At 51.3% G+C, this 17,049-nt stretch overlaps 1 protein-coding gene across 1 annotated transcript; it reads left to right on the forward strand.

Moving 5' to 3' along the window:
- Positions 1-6,464: 6,464 nt before the first annotated feature.
- On the forward strand, positions 6,465-12,806 carry LOC104306301 (guanylyl cyclase-activating protein 1-like). Its single transcript, XM_009907260.2, has 4 exons — positions 6,465-6,759; positions 9,826-9,975; positions 11,356-11,446; positions 12,323-12,806. The coding sequence occupies exons 1-4, from the start codon at positions 6,562-6,564 to the stop codon at positions 12,448-12,450; spliced, it is 567 nt and encodes a 188-aa protein (XP_009905562.1). The 5' UTR covers positions 6,465-6,561; the 3' UTR covers positions 12,451-12,806.
- The last annotated feature ends 4,243 nt before the right edge of the window (positions 12,807-17,049 follow it).

Here is a 17,049-nt window from a genome sequence, read left to right on the forward strand (position 1 = left end):
CAGCCTGGAACGAGACAACAGGAGGCAAGCCCTGTGAGGAGAGGCTGAGGGAGCTGGGGTTGCTTAGCCTGGAGAAGAGGAGGCTCAGGGGAGACCTTCTTGCTCTCTACAACTACATGAAGGGAAGTTGTAGCCAGGTGGGGGTTGCTCTCTTCTCCCAGGCAACCAGCACCAGAACAAGAGGACACAGTCTCAAGCTGTGCCAGGGGAAGTTTAGGCTCAAGGTGAGGAGAAAGTTCTTCACAGGGCGAGTTGTTAGCCATTGGAATGTGCTGCCCAGGGAGGTGGTGGAGTCACCATCCCTGGAGGTGTTCAAGAGGGGACTGGACGTGGCACTTGGTGCCATGGTTTAGTAGTCATGAGGTCCTGGGTGCCAGGTTGGACTTGAAGTCCTTTGAGGTCTTTTCCAACCTTATTGATTCTATGTTTCTATGATTCTATGTCACAAAGCACTTCAGCAGCAAAAGAGCAGGTGAACACCAACCTCTTTTATGCACTGAGTATCTCAGAGGTCTGATTCTTCAGCAGTGAAGAGGGTTTCCAGGCAGAGCAGTCACAGATGGGTCCTTCAAGGCATTCTTTCTCTCTTGGGTATTGGCAGGATTCTTGATGGAGGGAAAAACAGAAGTAATTTATCCAACAGTTAAGAAAGAAACTTCTTCCTCATCCTGCACACTGCACTTGAGGATTGCTACAGCCACTCATCTGCAAAATGCATCAAAAGTGAAAAGAGTTCCCTGACTGGGAAGCTGGAATGCTCCTGTCCTGCAGAGATGTGCCCTGGTTTCCTGTGCTCTGTGGCATGAGCTTGACCTCTTCAGCCTACAGAATCAAAAGCTGAAGGAGCAGTTGGTGAAGCAGACAAAAAGATTTGAAATTAAGCCAGGCCTCAGAGTCTCTTGCAAAGAGTTCTAGAGGATGAAAGTACTCCAGAAGGATACAGAGAGCCAGGAATGTCCTAATTCTGCATCAATACAAAGAGTGTTTACACTTTGCTTGCTTCCCAGCTGCTCCCGCGTGAGACTGGGGCACAGAATACCAGAATAACAGAGAGAAATTTCTTCTGTCAACATCAACTGTTTGCTCAGCTGCTAACAGATAAGAGCCATTTACAGAGCTGGAACCTCTGCTTCATTAGAATCACAGAATGGTTTGGGCTGGAAGGCACCTCCAAAGCTCATCCAGTCCAACACTCCTGCAGTCAGCAGGGACATCCTCCACTAGATCAGGCTGCTCAGAGCCTTGTTTAGCCTCCCCAAGGATGGGGCCACAACTATGTCTCCCTGGGCAACCTGTTGCACTGTTCCAACACCCTGATGCTAAAGAACTTGTTCCCAACATCCAGTCTAAATCTGCTCTCCTCTCATTTCAAACCATCTGCATCTGCAGACATCCACTGTACCCATCAATATGCATGGGGCTGAGCACGTCTCTGCATGCTACAGACAGCACCATCTCAAGCATGTGTAGATGGAACAGGTGAGAGAAGGTTCCCTGGCCTTTGTCCAGGCTGGCTATATCAGCCTGCTACTGAACCCAAGCTAATGTGCCCTGCAGGGCCTGGCTCACTGCTGGCCTTGTCACAATGCAAAGAGAGGCACCGAGGCCTCTCTGCACAGGCATGGACTTGAACAACCTCAACTCAAGTCCTGGAGCAGATTCACATCTTCTGAACTCTCTTGCAAACTATCTTCTCAGGTAAGCTGAGCATGACAAGGGATGTGAAGGGGCATGGTAAGTGATTCTACAGTGATCACAGAGCCATGAAGGTTGGCAAAGACCTTTATGATCATCAAGTCCAGCTGTAACCCAGCTACTATGACCACGAAACCATCTCCTGAAGCACCACATCTACAGCTCCTTCAACACCTCCAGGGATGGCAACTCCACCACCTCCCTGGGCAGCCTATCCCAACCCCTCACCACTCTCTCACTCAAGAAGTTTTTCCTCAAGCCCAACCTAAATCTCCCCTGGCACAACTCAAACCCATTTCCTCTCATCCTGTCGCTGGTTACTTGGGAGAAGAGACCAACACCAGCCTCGCTCCAACCTCCTTTTAGGTAGCTGTAGAGAGCAGTAAGCTCTCCCCTCAGCCTTCTCTTCTCCAGACTGAACAATCCCAACTCCTTCAGCTGCTCCTTGTATGCCATGCCCTCATCAGCTCATCTCTGGACATGCTCCAGGACCTCAATGGCTTTCCCATCCTGTGGCATCCAGGGAAAGTCAGGGAGAAGATGGGCCTGCTGCTAAACATGGGAGGGGTCACAGACAAGAGGGACTCTCTGCCTTCTTTCCCTCAGCTTTTAATGGCAAGAGCAGGCTTCAGGAATTCCAGTCCACCAACACCTGAGGGAGAGTCCGGAGCAAAGACAACTCAAGTGGAAGAGGACCAAGCTAGGGCTGTGCACAAGTATGCAGAGGGTGCACCCAGAAGGGCAGAGCAGCTGGCTGGCATGGTTGGCATCACTGCAGGGCACACCCTCTGCCACCCTGCAGCTGACAGAACTGGAAGGAGGAGCTGATAGCCCACAAGTGGGTGTGCTACTATCCAGAGGCACCCTAGGCAAATGGACTAGCTGGCACCTCAGGAAGCTGAAGGATGGGAAATGCAAACTCCTGCAGCTGGGGGAGTTACAACCCCACACACCAGTACATGCTGGAGGCAGACCAGCTGGAAAGCAGAGGAGGATCTGGGGATCATGATGAACAAGCTGACCACAAACCATCAATGTACCCTCATGGCAAAGACCAACAGCATCCTGGGTTGCATCAGGAGTGCTGCCAGGAGGAAAGGGGATCCTTCCTTTCCACTCAGCACTACTGAGGCCACATCTGGAGTGCTGTATCCAGTTCTGGGCTCCTCAAAACAAAAAGTGAGAATCTGTGGGAGCAAATTCAGTGAAGGACAACGAGAAGGCTCAGGGAAGATCTTATCACTGAATGGATGAGGTTAGGAGAAACCTCAGAAGGTCATCTGATCCAATCTCCCTGCTCAAACAGGGCCAGCAGCCCAGGACCATGTCCAGACAGCTTCTCAATATCTCCAAGGAGGGAGGCTGCACAACCTCCTGGGCAACCTGTGCCAGAGGTCAGTAACTCACACAGTAACAAAAAGCACTTCCTGATGTGTTTCACTTTGTGACTCTCATCCTGTCACTGGACACCACTGAAAAAAAAAACCCAACAAAATAACCAAAACCAAAACTCCTGCCTCAGTCTTCTTTGAACCCTCCCTGGGGGATAAATCCAGGAACAAGCATAACATAGCTTTAAATACTGCCTCAAAGTCACCAGTCCCCCCACGAGGTGGTAGCTGCTTTATGCATTAGCCTCAAGGACTTGTGGCTGGAATATCCTGGTGCTTGCAGGTCATGTTGACTTTTGAGCAGGAAAGTACCACACAGCAGACAAATACTGAAGGACAGAGGTTACTCTGTGTTCCACTGCCTCACCCAAACAAGGCAAACAGCACAAGACTCTTGCTCTTCCAGGGTCAGACTGACTTTGCTATGGATTTCCATTCTTGCAGCAGCAAAAGACCTGCACTGTGTCCATGGTGTGAGTCAGGAAAGTTTGTGTCCTGACTACAGATGAAGATGTTTTGCTCAGCATTTCCATGAATAAAGAACTGTTGCTCATGAGACTTTATTTTGAGCACTGGGACTACCAGCACTAGTCTGGAAGAGGCTCCTTCACTCTGAAATATGCTTCCCTTACTGACTCAAAGAGCCTAAATTCATTACCAGTCACAGGGCAATCTGCATACAAGTAACAAGCAGTGCATAAATCCATTCAGTTTTATCTCCAGTTATCAGCCATAGAAAAGAATGACTGGACAGTGGTTTCCCTCTCATTTTATTCTAGTATCAATGTATTACACATACATTAATTCGTTGCTTTTCCCTTCTTTTGAAGGCAAGCAGGCACTGAAGGTGTTGTTGCTGTACACATGCCCTGGACTAAACCTCTCAAGCTGTGCAGAAGGGATCTGAAAGGGACGAGGACTAAAGGAGAGCAGCAGATCTTGACCACCGTTGTCAGCCGCAGTCCCAGGCCTCAGAAACTAGCAGCAACCTTCCACCAAGGGAAACGGGAGCCAGCGCCGATGCCGATGTCTCCGCAGGGATGCGCGGCTGCCCGGACAGTCACACACATTTACAGACCCACGATAACTTAGCTGGTCTCAAAGCCTCCGGGGGCTGACACCTCCGGCTCCGAGGCTGAAACCTTTCCCGGACGAGCTTCGCCGTCGGGCCGCTGCAACACACCTGGGCACCGCGGTCAGATCGCCGGCGCAAGACCACAGCAAGGCCACAGCGCAGGCACCGGCGTGATGGAGCCGGGCCGGATCACGGAGCCCGGGAGAGAGAGAGGACAGCCCTGCCCGCCCCCTGATCCTCACCGGTCTGAACCCCAAGAAGGAGCGAACCCCCCGCCGCTTCCCCGGGCCCTGAAGGGCGGCAGAGCCGCTCCGATGGGGCTGAGAGCAGTGTCCCCGGCGCACACCCCGTAGCCCGCGCACAGCGTTATGACAAGCCCGAGAGGCGGAGGGGGAATACCGACCTGCCGCCGATCCACAACCACCAGCCCCAACGCCGGCTCCGCCGACACAGAACCACTCCTACCCCCGGCCAGCTCAGCACCGGAACACGCCGCGGCGGCATCCGCCTCCGGGGCGGCCCGCCTCCCAGCTGGAAAACAGCCAATCAGCTCCAGAGAAGCGAAGATAGGCGTGTTCAGCAGCGAATTTTGACGAAGCAGCCGCCACGGCCATCCTGCAACATGGCACAAAGCGACCAATCCCGAGCAGCGCTCGGGGACCCGCCCAACAACAAGACCGCAACCAATCAGAGCAGGCTCCCTGCTGCAGCCGGAGGTGCGCGGGGGGCGGGCCCGCCCGCTGTCACTGCAGGCCGGAAGTGGCGCAGGGCACAGGGAGGTTTGGGCGGGAAGAGCCATGCGGAGCTGCCGCGGGAGCTGGTGGCTCAGAGCCCGGTCTAAGCCGAGGCAATGTCCAACCTAAACCTGCTGGGCCAATGAGCCAAATCTAATTGTGTGACGTTCAACAAGGCCAAGTGCCAGGTCCTGCACTTGTGTCACAACAACCTCATGATAAGCTACAGACTTGGGGATGTGTGTTGGCAAAGCTGGAACTTTGAAAGGGACCTGGGGGTATTGGTTGATAGTTGACAGTATTACGAGTCAGCCGTGCTCAGGTGGCCAGAAAAGTCAATGGCATCCTGGCTTGGATTAGAAACACTGTGGCCAGCAGGGACAGAGAGGTGATCATCCCCCTGTGCTCAGCACCGGGGAGGCCACACCTGGAGTGCGGTGTTCAGTTCTGGGCCACTCACTACAGGAAGGACATTGAGGGGCTGGAATGTGTCCAGAAAAGGGCAATGAGGCTGGAGAAGGGCCTGGGCTACGAGGAGCAGCCGAGGGAGCTGGGGTTGTTCAGTCTGGAGAAGTGGAGGCTGAAGGCAGACTCAGTGCTCTCTACAATTACCTGAAGGGAGGTTGGAGCGAGGAGGGGGCAGCCTCCTCTCCTTGGTGTCAAGCAACAGGACCAGAGGAAATGGTTCCAAGCTGTGCTGGGGGAGGTTCAGGCTAGATACTAGGAAGTAATTCTTCACTGGGAGGGTTCTCAAACATTGTAATGATCTGCCCAGGGCAGTGCTGGAGTCACCACCCTCTCTGGAGGTGTTTAAGCAGCACTGGGACCTGGTGCTTAGGGCCATGGTTTAGTGTTGACCCTTCAGTGCTGGCTTGAAGGTTGGACTGGATGATCTTGGAGGTCCCAACTGGATGTTTTCTGTGATTCTGTGCTTCCTGTTTGTGCAGATGAGCGTTTTGTGGGTTAATTGGAGTTCTCTGGTGGTTCTGGGCATTATTTGGGCTCCCTCACTTCCCATTCATCTGCGCCCTTATTGTGTGTGTGTAATGAATCCCAGAATGTTAGGCATCGAGGAGGTCTTCCAGAGACCATCGAGGCCAACCCCTCTGCCAAAGCAGGATCACCTAGGGCAGGCCACACAAGAACACATCTATGCTTTCCCTCATGTAGCCTAACATTTGTGATGGGCTGCTTCTGCACCACTTTCTGGTTCTAAACACCAAGCTGTCCAACATTTCCAGTCGAGCAAACAGCCTCTCACATCCAGTCAGAGGAGCAGACCTTTACCTCACCTCACAGCCCACATCTCCTAGCTCCCCCCCTTTTGTTTTTATGGCAAATTATAGCAATGTTAAAAATAGGGTAGGGGAGCAAACCAAAATAGCTCCTGATTAACCTCCTCACCCTTTCTGCTTTGGCTTCCAAAATAGCAGTGATTCAGTGGCTTATCTTGCCCCCTCACCCCCTCCCCCTTTTCCACTCTAAGAAGACTGTATCACTGAAACTTTCAGGTTTGTAAGTTTGCCCCTAAACAGATTAACACTGCTAATTGGCTTGTGGAAAGTCAGATCCCTCACTTGAACTGCCACCCGGGTCAAACGTGGACAGGAGCAGTGCCGTGAGAGCAGCAGGAGGGAGAGGATCGCTCCACCGGCTCCACGTACGCATGGGGAACAACGGCAGCTCCACGGTGGATGATCTGCAGGCCGTGGAGATCCACCACTGGTACAAAAAGTTCATGAAGGAGTGTCCTTCTGGCCAGCTGACAGAGCATGAATTTAAACAGTTCTTTGGTCTCCGAGGGCTGGATCCAGAAGCCAATGAGTACATCGAGCAGATGTTCCGCACCTTCGATATGAACAAGGTGAGTTCCCCAGCGAGGAAGTGAGCTGCCTCATGCTGCTTGAAAGTCAGCCAGCTCCTGCATTTTTAGAGGCTTTTGGGTTTTCTCTTGCAAACATTGGTGTGGAAAGCTGCTGGGTGGGACACTAAGGTCAAGCAGCTAAATGCAAGGGGCAAATTGATGTGCCTAGGGGATGGCATAGCACATGTAAGCACGGGTAATCAAAACGTTGTCTAATTATCTTCTTCTAGGTCATCTTTGAATCTTGAAGATTCCTGATTTTGTATCAATTGCCTTGGGCCTTGTTTGACTAGCAAATTACTAAGTAAAAGAGATTTCATTCTTATTCCTATTCTTTCTTCTTCTTCCTTCTTTGTTCTTTCTTCTTCTTCTTCCTTCTTTGTTCATTCTTCTTCTTTCTTCCTTCTTTGTTCTTCTTCTTTCTTCCTTCTTTGTTCTTTCTTCTTCTTCCTTCTTATTCTTCCTTCTTTGCCTCTTCTTCTTCTTCTTTTCTTCTTCTTCTTCTTCTTCTTCTTCTTCTTCTTCTTCTTCTTCTTCCTTTTTCTTCTTCTTCCTTTTTCTTTCTTCTTCTTCTTCTTGTTCCTTTTTCTTCTTCCTTTTTCTTTCTTCTTCTTCCTTCTTTGTTTTCTTCTTCTTTCTTCTTCTTTGTTCTTTCTTCTCCCTTCTTCCTTCTTTGTTCTTTCTTCTTCTTTCTTCATCTTCTTTCTTCTTTCTTATTTTTCCTCTTCTTTCTTATTTTTCTTCTTTCTTATTTTTCTTCTTCCTCTTCTTGCTTATTTTCCTTCTTCTTCTTCTTGATGATTTTTCTTCTTCTTCTTCTTCTTTCTAATTCTTACTTTCCTAGGTCTCCCTGGAACCTCCTCTTCTCCAGGCTGAACAACCCCAGCTCCCTCAGCCTGTCCTTGTTAATGCTGAATAAAACTTGAAGTGGTTCAAAACAAAGAACAAATAAAGTCTCCATCTCTGCCAAAGATTCTGAATAATTATTTCAACAACTTCCAGAGAAAAATAATTATAATAATAATAAAAAAATAACCTTTCATTTGTTGAGGTATTCAGGTGCCCTTCTAGGCTGGATGTAAATAAAGATGTGTAAGAGGCAGCTGGATTCTTTACAGCTTGAGAGAGTCCAGCGCAGAGGCACAAAGCTGCTGAGGGCAGTGGATCATCTCCCTGCTGAGGACAGGCTGAGGGAGCTGGGACTGTACAGCTTGGAGCAGAGGAGCCTGAGGGGTGACCTCATTCCTGTTAATAAAAATGTGTAGGGCAGTGCTGGGAGGATGGAGCCAGGCTCTGCTCAGGGATGTCCAGTGATAGGACAAGAGGCACTAGGGGCAAGCTGGAGCAGAGGAGGTGCCGCAGGAAAAGAAGGGAAAACTTTTTCCTTGTGAGGGTGCCAGAGCCCTGGAGCAGGCTGCCCAGAGAGATTGTGGAGTCTCCTTTGGAGACATTCCAAACCCACCTGGATGTGTTCCTGTGTGACCTACTCTAGGTGATCCTGCTCTGGCAGAGGGGTTGGACTGGATGATCTTCTGAGGTCCCTTCCAACCCCTAACATTCTGTGGTTCTGTGCTAACCAGCTCTAAAGGTGGGGAAGGAAGGCAACTCTATTGAAAATTGTGTCCTCTTTGCCCTCAGCAGAGTTCTCAGAACCTAAAGGTCCAGAGGACAGATGATTCCATCCATCATCAATCTCTGCATTGCTACAGGGAGGCTTTTCCTCTGTGTGCTCTTGTTTCTTGTCCTTGTTTATGAAAGGAGCTTAGATTAAGTAACCAACTATTAACAGGCTCAGATTAACTGCTGTCGGTCCATCTCCACTACTTCCCTCCCTTTGAGATCACTCTGGATTTGTTTAGAAGATTACTTTTTCTCTTTGTATGACCAAGTTTGAGAGTGTCCTTAAAACATGGTTTACAGCATCACCTGGGGCTCTTGGGACAACTTTGGGACGGACACCATCCCTGAATATATTTTAAAGTCCTTAAATATCCCAAGAAATCACAGAGCTAAAGGAAAAGACTTGTGCAAGAGCTGTAAATGTTTAGGTTTAGTTTACAAACCTACTTCTCATGGCTCTCATCATCCTGGGCAGAGAGAATTTTAGGATAAGAAAGGATATTTTTCAGTTTCACATTTCTTTCCAGTCATTACATCCAGCACAAGACCTCAGCTGCCCTACTCCTTGCTTACACTTAGGAGTTATGTAATATTCCTCAGCATTCCTTAGCACCTTCTGCCCTCTCTCATGTTGTCCAAGCCAATGTGCTTTGCTCAGGCCCTAGGCTTGCCTTCATCAAAACCACCCCTGGGATATCTCACCTGTTTCACATATCTCTGGGACTAGTTCCTCCTTGACTCACAGACACAGAATCACAGAATGTTAGGGGGTTGGAAGGAACTGGAAGATCATCCAGTCCAACCCCTCTGCCAAAACAGGATCACCTAGGGCAGGTCACACAGGAACACATCTAGGTGAGTTTGCAATGTCTCCAGAGAAGAAGACTTCATAAGCTCTCTGGGCAGCCTGTTCCAGGGCTCTGGCAACCTCACAGGGGAAAAAAATTCCCTTCTGTTCCCATGGCACCTCCTCTGCTCCAGCTTGCCCCCAGTGCCCCTTGTCCTATCACTGGACATCACTGAACAGAGCCTGGCTTCATCCTCCCAACACTGCCCTGCACATCTTTATCAACAGGAATGAGGTCAACCCTCAGGTTCCTCTTCTCCAAGCTAAAGAGCCCCAGCTCCTTCAGCCTGTCCTCAGCAGGGAGATGTTCCACTGCCTTCAGCAGCTTTGTGGCTCTGTGCTGGACTCTCTCAAGCAGTTCCCTGAGGTCCTTCTTGAACTGAGGTGCCCAGAACTGCACACAATATTCCAGATGTGGCTTCAGCAGGGCAGAGTAGAAGGGGAGGAGAACCTCTCTCAACCTACTAACCACAGCCCTTCTAATCCACCCCAGAATGGCAGTGGCCGTCTTGGCCGTGAGAGCACATTGCTGGCTCATGGTCACCCTTCCATCCACTACTGCCTGAGTGAGCTGTTGTCACGCTTTGGTTTTCCCCCAGGATGGATATATTGACTTCATGGAATATGTGGCTGCCCTCAGCCTGGTTCTCCGTGGGAAGATGGAGCAGAAGCTGCGGTGGTACTTCAAGCTCTATGATGTAGATGGCAACGGCTGCATCGATCGACACGAGCTGCTCAATATCATTAAGGTGAGACTCTCCAGGGGTCTTGCCTTCTTCCTTAAAAGCAAATCCCAACACAGAAGTCCTTCTTTAACATCAGAATTCCCTACAATCTCTTAGGCTAGCAAGGAGACTTGACAGAGTCTCCCTGACCACCACAGCATGTGTAGCTAACTCCAGAAAGTTGTTTTAGCTGCCTACATGTGGGGGCTTAGCAGAGGAAGGGCCACAGGGCTGGCTCCTCTGAGAAGCTGCTAGAAGGTCCTTTGGCTCCAAGTTGCACCTGCCTCTGGCCAGGGCTGAGCCAAACAGGGATGGTGGTAACACCTCTGCAATAATGCATTTAAGAAGGGATAAAAAAAAGCAACTGATAGGGAAAGAGAAACAGCTCTGCAGACTCTAAAGTCAGTGAAGAAAGAGGGAAAAGGAGTTGCTGCAGGTGTCAGAGCAGAGATTCCTCTGCAGACCACTGGGAAGACCATGGTGAGATGGCAGGCTGACCCCCTGCAGCCCATGGAAAAGACTTGTGTTGGAGGACTAACCTTTTGAAGGAACCACACAGTGGAGCAGGAGAAGAGGAGGAAGAAGCAGTGGAAGCAATGCATGACAAACTGACCTCCACCCTCATTCTTCTTTCCCCTGTGCTTCTGCAGGGTAGGAGGTGGAGAAACCAGGAGCAGACCTGAGCTGGGGAAGAGAGAGGGGAAGGAAGGGGTTAAGATTTGTTTGCTTTCTCATTTTCCTGCTCTGATTTGGTTGGTTACAGATTTAACTGATTGGGTTTTTTCCCCAAGTCAAGTCTGTTTTGCCCAAGGCCAGAACTGCTGAGTGATCCCTCTCTGTCCTTGTCTCCTCCACCCATGAGCCTCTACTCTGCCCTGGTGGGACCATTCTGGGATTCTCTGGTTATGAATAAGATGAAGTGCAGTAAACAACAGGGAATGAAGCTTCCACTTTCCTGTCAGCTTTAGGGAGAAGCAGGACACACAGGAAGCAGGATAAAACCCAGAAACAGGGAAATCAGGGATAGAAATAAATGCTCCCAGCCTGTGCCAAAGGAATTTCATGGTGTGTTAGACAGGTTTTATTGGGCTTGGTGGGCAATAGGGTAAGAGAAAGTGGAGCAATGAGGTGGATTCTGATTCTGCCATTTCTGCACTGCTTCACCTCCACCTGAGCAGACTGAGGCAATCCTCTGGCTCCAACTGCTCACTCCATGCTCCCTTTGCATCACTCCCTGCCCAGCCATGAGGCCTGGTGATTTCTGCTGTGTTTTCATGGGGTGCTGGTTCATTTGCATGGGGAAGGTACCAGGCATGAGTGTCTTGTCCTGACTCTGTGCTGACAGGCTGCACTGGAATCAGCCTTTCCTTTTGGGAGCTTCCTATTCTTGCTCTTTTCTTGTAGGCTATCCGAGCCATTAATGGTGGTGACCATGAAACTAGTGCAGAAGAGTTCACCAACAGAGTCTTCAACAAAATTGATGTCAATGGAGATGGTAAGATTCCTTTGTCAGCAACCTCAAGTGGCCTCTTTGCTACAGAGGCATCCATGTCTTCCTCTCACTCGATGCCTCTTCATTTTCTAGTTGCTGGTTATATGTGGGAATGGATTCTCTATGGATTTTGCTAAGGCCTGGCTTGGATTAGAAGCATTGTGGCCAGCAGGAACAGGGAGGTGATTAGCTCTGTGCTTAGCTCTGCTGAGGCTACACCTCGAGTGCTGTGCTCAGTTCTGGGCCACTTCCTACATGAAGGATATTGAGGTGCTGGAGCATGTCCAGAGAAGGGCAATGAGGTTGGAATCAGGCCTGGAGAACCTGGGCTATGAGGAGGGGCTAAGGGAGCTGGGGGTGTTCAGTCTAGAGAAGAGGAGGCTGAGGAGAGACCTCACTGCTCTCTACAACTACCTGAAGGGAGGTTGGAATGAGGAGGGGGAAGCTTCTTCTCCTTGGTGTCAAGCAACAGGACCAGAGGAAATGGTTCCAAGTTGTGCTGGGGGAGGTTCAGGCTGGATATCAGGAAATATTTCTTCACTGGGAGGGTTCTCAAACATTGGAATGGTCTACCCGGGGCAGTGCTGGAGTCACCATCCCCGGATGTGTTTAAGCAGTGTTTGTACCTGGCCCTTAGGGACATGGTTTAGTGTTGACCCTTCAGTGCTTGGTCAGGGGTTGGACTGGATGAGTTTGGAGGTCTCTTCCAACCAGACATATTCTGTGAAGTTTCTTGTAGGCTTAGAAAGACTTTCTGAGGCCTCTTGGTGCTTTAGAGCAGTGCACGTATAGCAAGTGGTCTCTAGATGACTGCCCTCCTTTTCCTGTTCCAGTATGGACAGGCATGATTCTGATGCCTTCCCTCTGTCCCTGACACAGGTGAACTTTCCCTGGAGGAATTTGTGGAGGGAGCAAGGGAAGATGAGGAGTTCATGGAAGTGATGATGAAAAGTTTGGACCTGCAGCACATCGTGACCATGATCAACAACCGTCGGCACAGCGTGTAAATGGAGCTGGGAGAGAAGGTGCTGTGCCAACAGACAGACAGACAGAAGGGTGCCCAGACAGCAGGAAGCAGAGACAAGCACTTTTGAAACCAAACAATATTTCCATTAACATGAACATGGAAGTAGGGACAGCAAGACACAGCTGTATTTGTGTTTCTGAGAACCAACTTTCAAGCTCAGCCACATACTTGAAAGGCAGCTTCTGACAAACTGGATCTGAGTTGGCAGCGTTTGACTTGACTGCCTACACTTTAGAGGGTCAACTTTCAGGGCACAAATCTTCCTCTCCTTACTCTTTGTCACTTTGCAATGGACTAAAAGCAATGTGATGAGCACTGGCAGAACTGGGTGATGGGGGGGGGAGGGGGAGTGATTGCTGAGGTGTGCAGAAGATTTGCAAACTGTTGCCAGTGTAGAAAAAAACATCAGAAGAATGTCACTGCCACTGCACTCACCAAGCTGTCAGCTCATCAGCACCACCGTGCTTAGATGTGCTTGGAGCTGATTCTCTCTGCAGAAGCAGCTTGATTCACAAGATCTTAAGAGCTAAAGGAAAAACTCAGTCTGAGAGTGACAAACCACTTCCCAGCTGTGCTGTTTGCACTTTTGTGTGATCAAAGAACCTTTTACCAAACAACAGTGCAGCTTTTGCAAGCAGAGCAAATGTGCTTCTCAGCTCCCCAAGGCAGGAGAGATCATTCTTTTCCCCCCACTCATTGCCCTACTGCTCTCATACAACTGAATAAATGAAGTATGTGGAGGTGATCCCAAGTGTTCAGCACATTGGCAGTGGTGTGGTTGAGAAGTCTGATGGGATGGCGCCATCCAGAGGGACCTAGACAGGCTGGAGAGGTGGGCTGAGGAGAAGCTCAAGAGGGGCAGTAAGGCAAAGTGCAAGGTCCTGTATCTAGGTTGAGGCAATCCTAGACATAAAAACAGGCTGGAGGAGGATGAGAGCAGCCCTGCAGAAAAGGACTTGGGGGTGCTGGTGAATGAGAAGCTGGACAGCAGACAGCAGTTTATACTTACAGCCCAGAAGGCCAAAGGTTCTTTAGCATGAGGGCAGTGGAACACTGCAACAGGTTGCCCAGGCAGGTAGTTGAGGCCCCATCCCTGGAGATCTTCAAGGCAAGGCTTGACAAGGTTCTGAGCAACCTACTCTAGTGGAGGATGTCCCTGCTGACTGCAGGGGCTTGGACTAGATGAGCTTTGGTGGTCCCTTCCAACACAGATCATTCTATCATTCTGTGATAGCCTGAACCACAGCACCTCAGCATCTTTGTGGTTCTGTGCTGGGCTCTTTCAAGCGCTTTCCTGAGCTCATGCTTGAACCAAGGAGCCCAGAACTGGACATAGTATTCCACTGTCCCTGCTGACTGCAGGGGCATTGGACTAGGTGAGCTTTGAAGGTCCCTTCCAATCCAAACCATTCCATGGGGACCATGGTAGCCATGAAATGCTGCTAACTGCTAAAAGGTAAGACAGAAATCCACAGAGTATTTCAGAGAAGGAGAGGAGGAAGAACTTTGGGAACCACCAAGAAGCTATTGTCTATGACCCAGTACTTCTGTAAGAGTTCAGTTTGGTTTGAGAACCAGAAGGCTGCCAGTGAGTCAGAGGACAGAGAACACTTGAACTGGGAGAGAGGCTGGGGAGGGAATGGTGTGAAAACAGCCAGCCAAGTTGGTCAATATTTTCTTTGTGGTTCTCTTGGGATTTTTTTTAACCAGTAAAGTTTCAATGGATTCATTTCTTTATATATATTTCTTTATATGTTTTTTTTTTTTCCCCAGCCTATTTTCCCCCCTAGTTAAACCTGTTTAAATGACAGATGGAAAGATGGGGACCCATTTTGAAGGCCAAACTGACACTAACCCAAGGGGGCCAAGGTCTTCAAGAAAAATCAGTCAGAAACTTAAATATGAAAGCCAGAAAGCTGAGTTTCCTTCTCCAATCTCAACAACCCTGAGGTGTGAGATTTATTTCCAATCACCTCAGATTCTTAAGCTTTGTCTTAATAAAGAATTTTAAACATTTGTTTTTCTTAGGTCTGTCCATCATGTTTCACTTGCAAGACAAACTGAGAACTCTGGGTTGTTTTCCACTATTCCAGTTCCATGAAGTTCCTGATGAGTGTGGAATAAAGAAATGAATGATGCAATAAATAGGAAATGTGATTCAGCAGTCTGCTTGACAGGCTGGAGAGAAGGGATCCACCCAGAGAGACTTGGGCAGGCTGCAGAGGTGGGCCCAGAAGGCAGCTGTGTGTTGGGATGCACCCAAAGCAAGGAGAGCAGCAGGACAGGGAGGGGATTCTGTCCCTCTCCTCTGCTGAGACCCCACTTGCAGCGTTGCCTCCAGTTCTGGTGCCCCCAGCATAAAAGGGACATAGAGCTGCTGGAGTGGGTCCAGAGGAGGCCAGGAAGATGATCAGAGGCCTGCAGGACCTCCCCTATAGGGACAGGCTGAGGGAGCTGGGGTTGTAAAACCTGGAGAAGAGAAGGCTCCAGGCAGACCTAAGTACAGCCTTCCAGTACCTGTAGGGGGCTGCAAGAAGGCTGCAGAGAGACTGTTTGCAGAGGTCTGCGGTGACAGGACAAGGGGCAATGGTTTGAAATGAGAGAAGAGCATTCAGCCTAAACCTCCCCTGGTGCAGCTTGAGAGAGTGACCTCTTGTTCTGGTGCTGGTTGCCTGGGAGAAGAGACCAACCCCCACCTGGCTACAACCTCCCTTCAGGTAGCTGTAGACAGTAATAAGGTCTCCCCTGAGCCTCCTCTTCTCCAGGCTAAGCAACCCCAGCTCCCTCAGCCTCTCCTCACAGGGCTGTGCTCCAAACCCCTCCCCAGCTTTGTTGCCCTTCTCTGGACACCTTCCAGCAACTCAACATCCTTCCTAAACTGAGGGGCCCAGAACTGGACACAGGACTCAAGGTGTGGCCTAACCAGTGCTGAGTCCAGGGGCAGAATGACCTCCCTGCTCCTGCTGGCCACACTGTTTCTGATGCAGGCTAGGATGCCATTGGCCTTCTTGGCCACCTGGGCACACTGATGGCTCGTTTTCAGCCTACTATCTACCAGCACCCCCAGGTCCCTCTCTGCCTGGCTGCTCTCCAGACACAGTGACCCCAGCCTGTAGCTCTGCATGGGGTTGTTGTGGCCAATGTGTAGAACCTGGCACTTAGATGTGCTAAATCTCATGCCCTTGGACTCTGCCCATCTGTCCAGCCTGTCAAGGTCCCTCTGCAAGTGCTCTCCCATCCTCTAAGAGACCAACACCTGCCTCCAGCTTGGTGTCATCTGCAAACTTACTGATGATGGGCTCAATGCCCTCATCCAGATCATCAATAAAGTTATTGAACAGGATGGGGCCCAGCACTGATCCCTGGGGGACACCACTAGTGACTGGCTGCCATTTTCCCTTGTTGTGTCACTACAGATCTTTCCTAGAAGCTCCCTTGAAAGGCCACAGGGAGGTCTCCTCCGAGCCTTCCACTTTGCAGTTGGAATAAGGCAATAGGAGGGCGGTAGCAGAGGTAGTTGTGATACGAAGAGGTGTCTGTGAGTGTGAAGAAAACAATTCAGACAGCAGAATAACGTGTGAGGAAGCTTGGGAAGGTTGCACAGCAGAGGCTGCAGGACAGAGCTGCAAGAACGGGAAGCTGGGGCAGGGCAGGTGACCAGGCTGGAAAGCTGATGAGGCACACAAATCCTCGGTCGGTTTTGCTTCCTGCTGCTCCATAGTCCCCGAACGAGCACTGATGCTCATCTTCCAGCGAGCGGGGCTGCACCCCTATGGTTAGATCCAGCCATGCCCAGTCCCTGCTATGTGATCCGTGACATCCAGCCAGAGCTCTGCTGCGGTATCTTTATTTCTACGTGCCTGTAGGGCAGGCCGCAGACCAAGAGGGTAGGCAGTGCCCCGGGGACAGGCAGAGAGCAGCAGCAGGGAGACGCCTCGGCAGGACCGGCCTCGGCACGGCCGGCGGCACACACCGCGGCCGGGCCCAGCCTCCCGGGGCCTCCGGCAGCCCGGCACTTAGTCAGTATGGAACGTCGAGCCGCCGTCGCCGCCGCAGTACCGAGCGGAGAGCAAGGCGGGCTTCGGCTGGAAGGGTTACAACCATCAGCATCGGCCGGCCGCCGCCCGGCAAGCGCAGGAAGTGCCGGCGAGGCGGACCCGGCGTGGGGCAACCTCTCCTCTCCTCCCCGCGGCCGCTGGCTGTGCCCGGCTCTCCCTCCGCCCCGCCCGGGCTGGGGCTGTGCTGCCGGGCGGAGGTGAGGCGGGGACGGCGGGTTGCCGGCCCCGAGAGGAGGCAGCTGAGGGAGCGGACCGAGGCGGCATTGGTGCGCCCGGGGCCGGCGTCGCCGCCGGTGCTGCCCCCGGGGGAGGGCGGCGGGGCTAGGGAGGCGGGTGGCGCCGCCAGGCCTCGCCGCTGCCTAGTGCTCTGTCCCCGTCCCCGCCGCCAGCAACTCCTTCTAGCCCAGCCCTCTAAGGCGGACAGCGAGCGCGGAAGCTACGGCCGCCGGCGATAGGGGCGGGCGCGGGGTGCGGGCTCCTCCCCGGCGCCGGTGTCGCTCGGGGGTGACGAGTGGCCGCGC

This window comes from Dryobates pubescens, chromosome Z (assembly GCF_014839835.1).
Source record: "Dryobates pubescens isolate bDryPub1 chromosome Z, bDryPub1.pri, whole genome shotgun sequence".
NCBI lineage: Eukaryota > Metazoa > Chordata > Aves > Piciformes > Picidae > Dryobates > Dryobates pubescens.

Coding starts and splice junctions, on each gene's coding strand:
- LOC104306301 (XM_009907260.2), top strand. CDS start 6,562: ATGGGGAACAACGGCAGCTCCACGGTGGATGATCTGCAGGCCGTGGAG. Junction 6,760..9,825: donor GCACCTTCGATATGAACAAG/GTGAGTTCCCCA, acceptor GTTTTCCCCCAG/GATGGATATATTGACTTCAT. Junction 9,976..11,355: donor AGCTGCTCAATATCATTAAG/GTGAGACTCTCC, acceptor CTTTTCTTGTAG/GCTATCCGAGCCATTAATGG.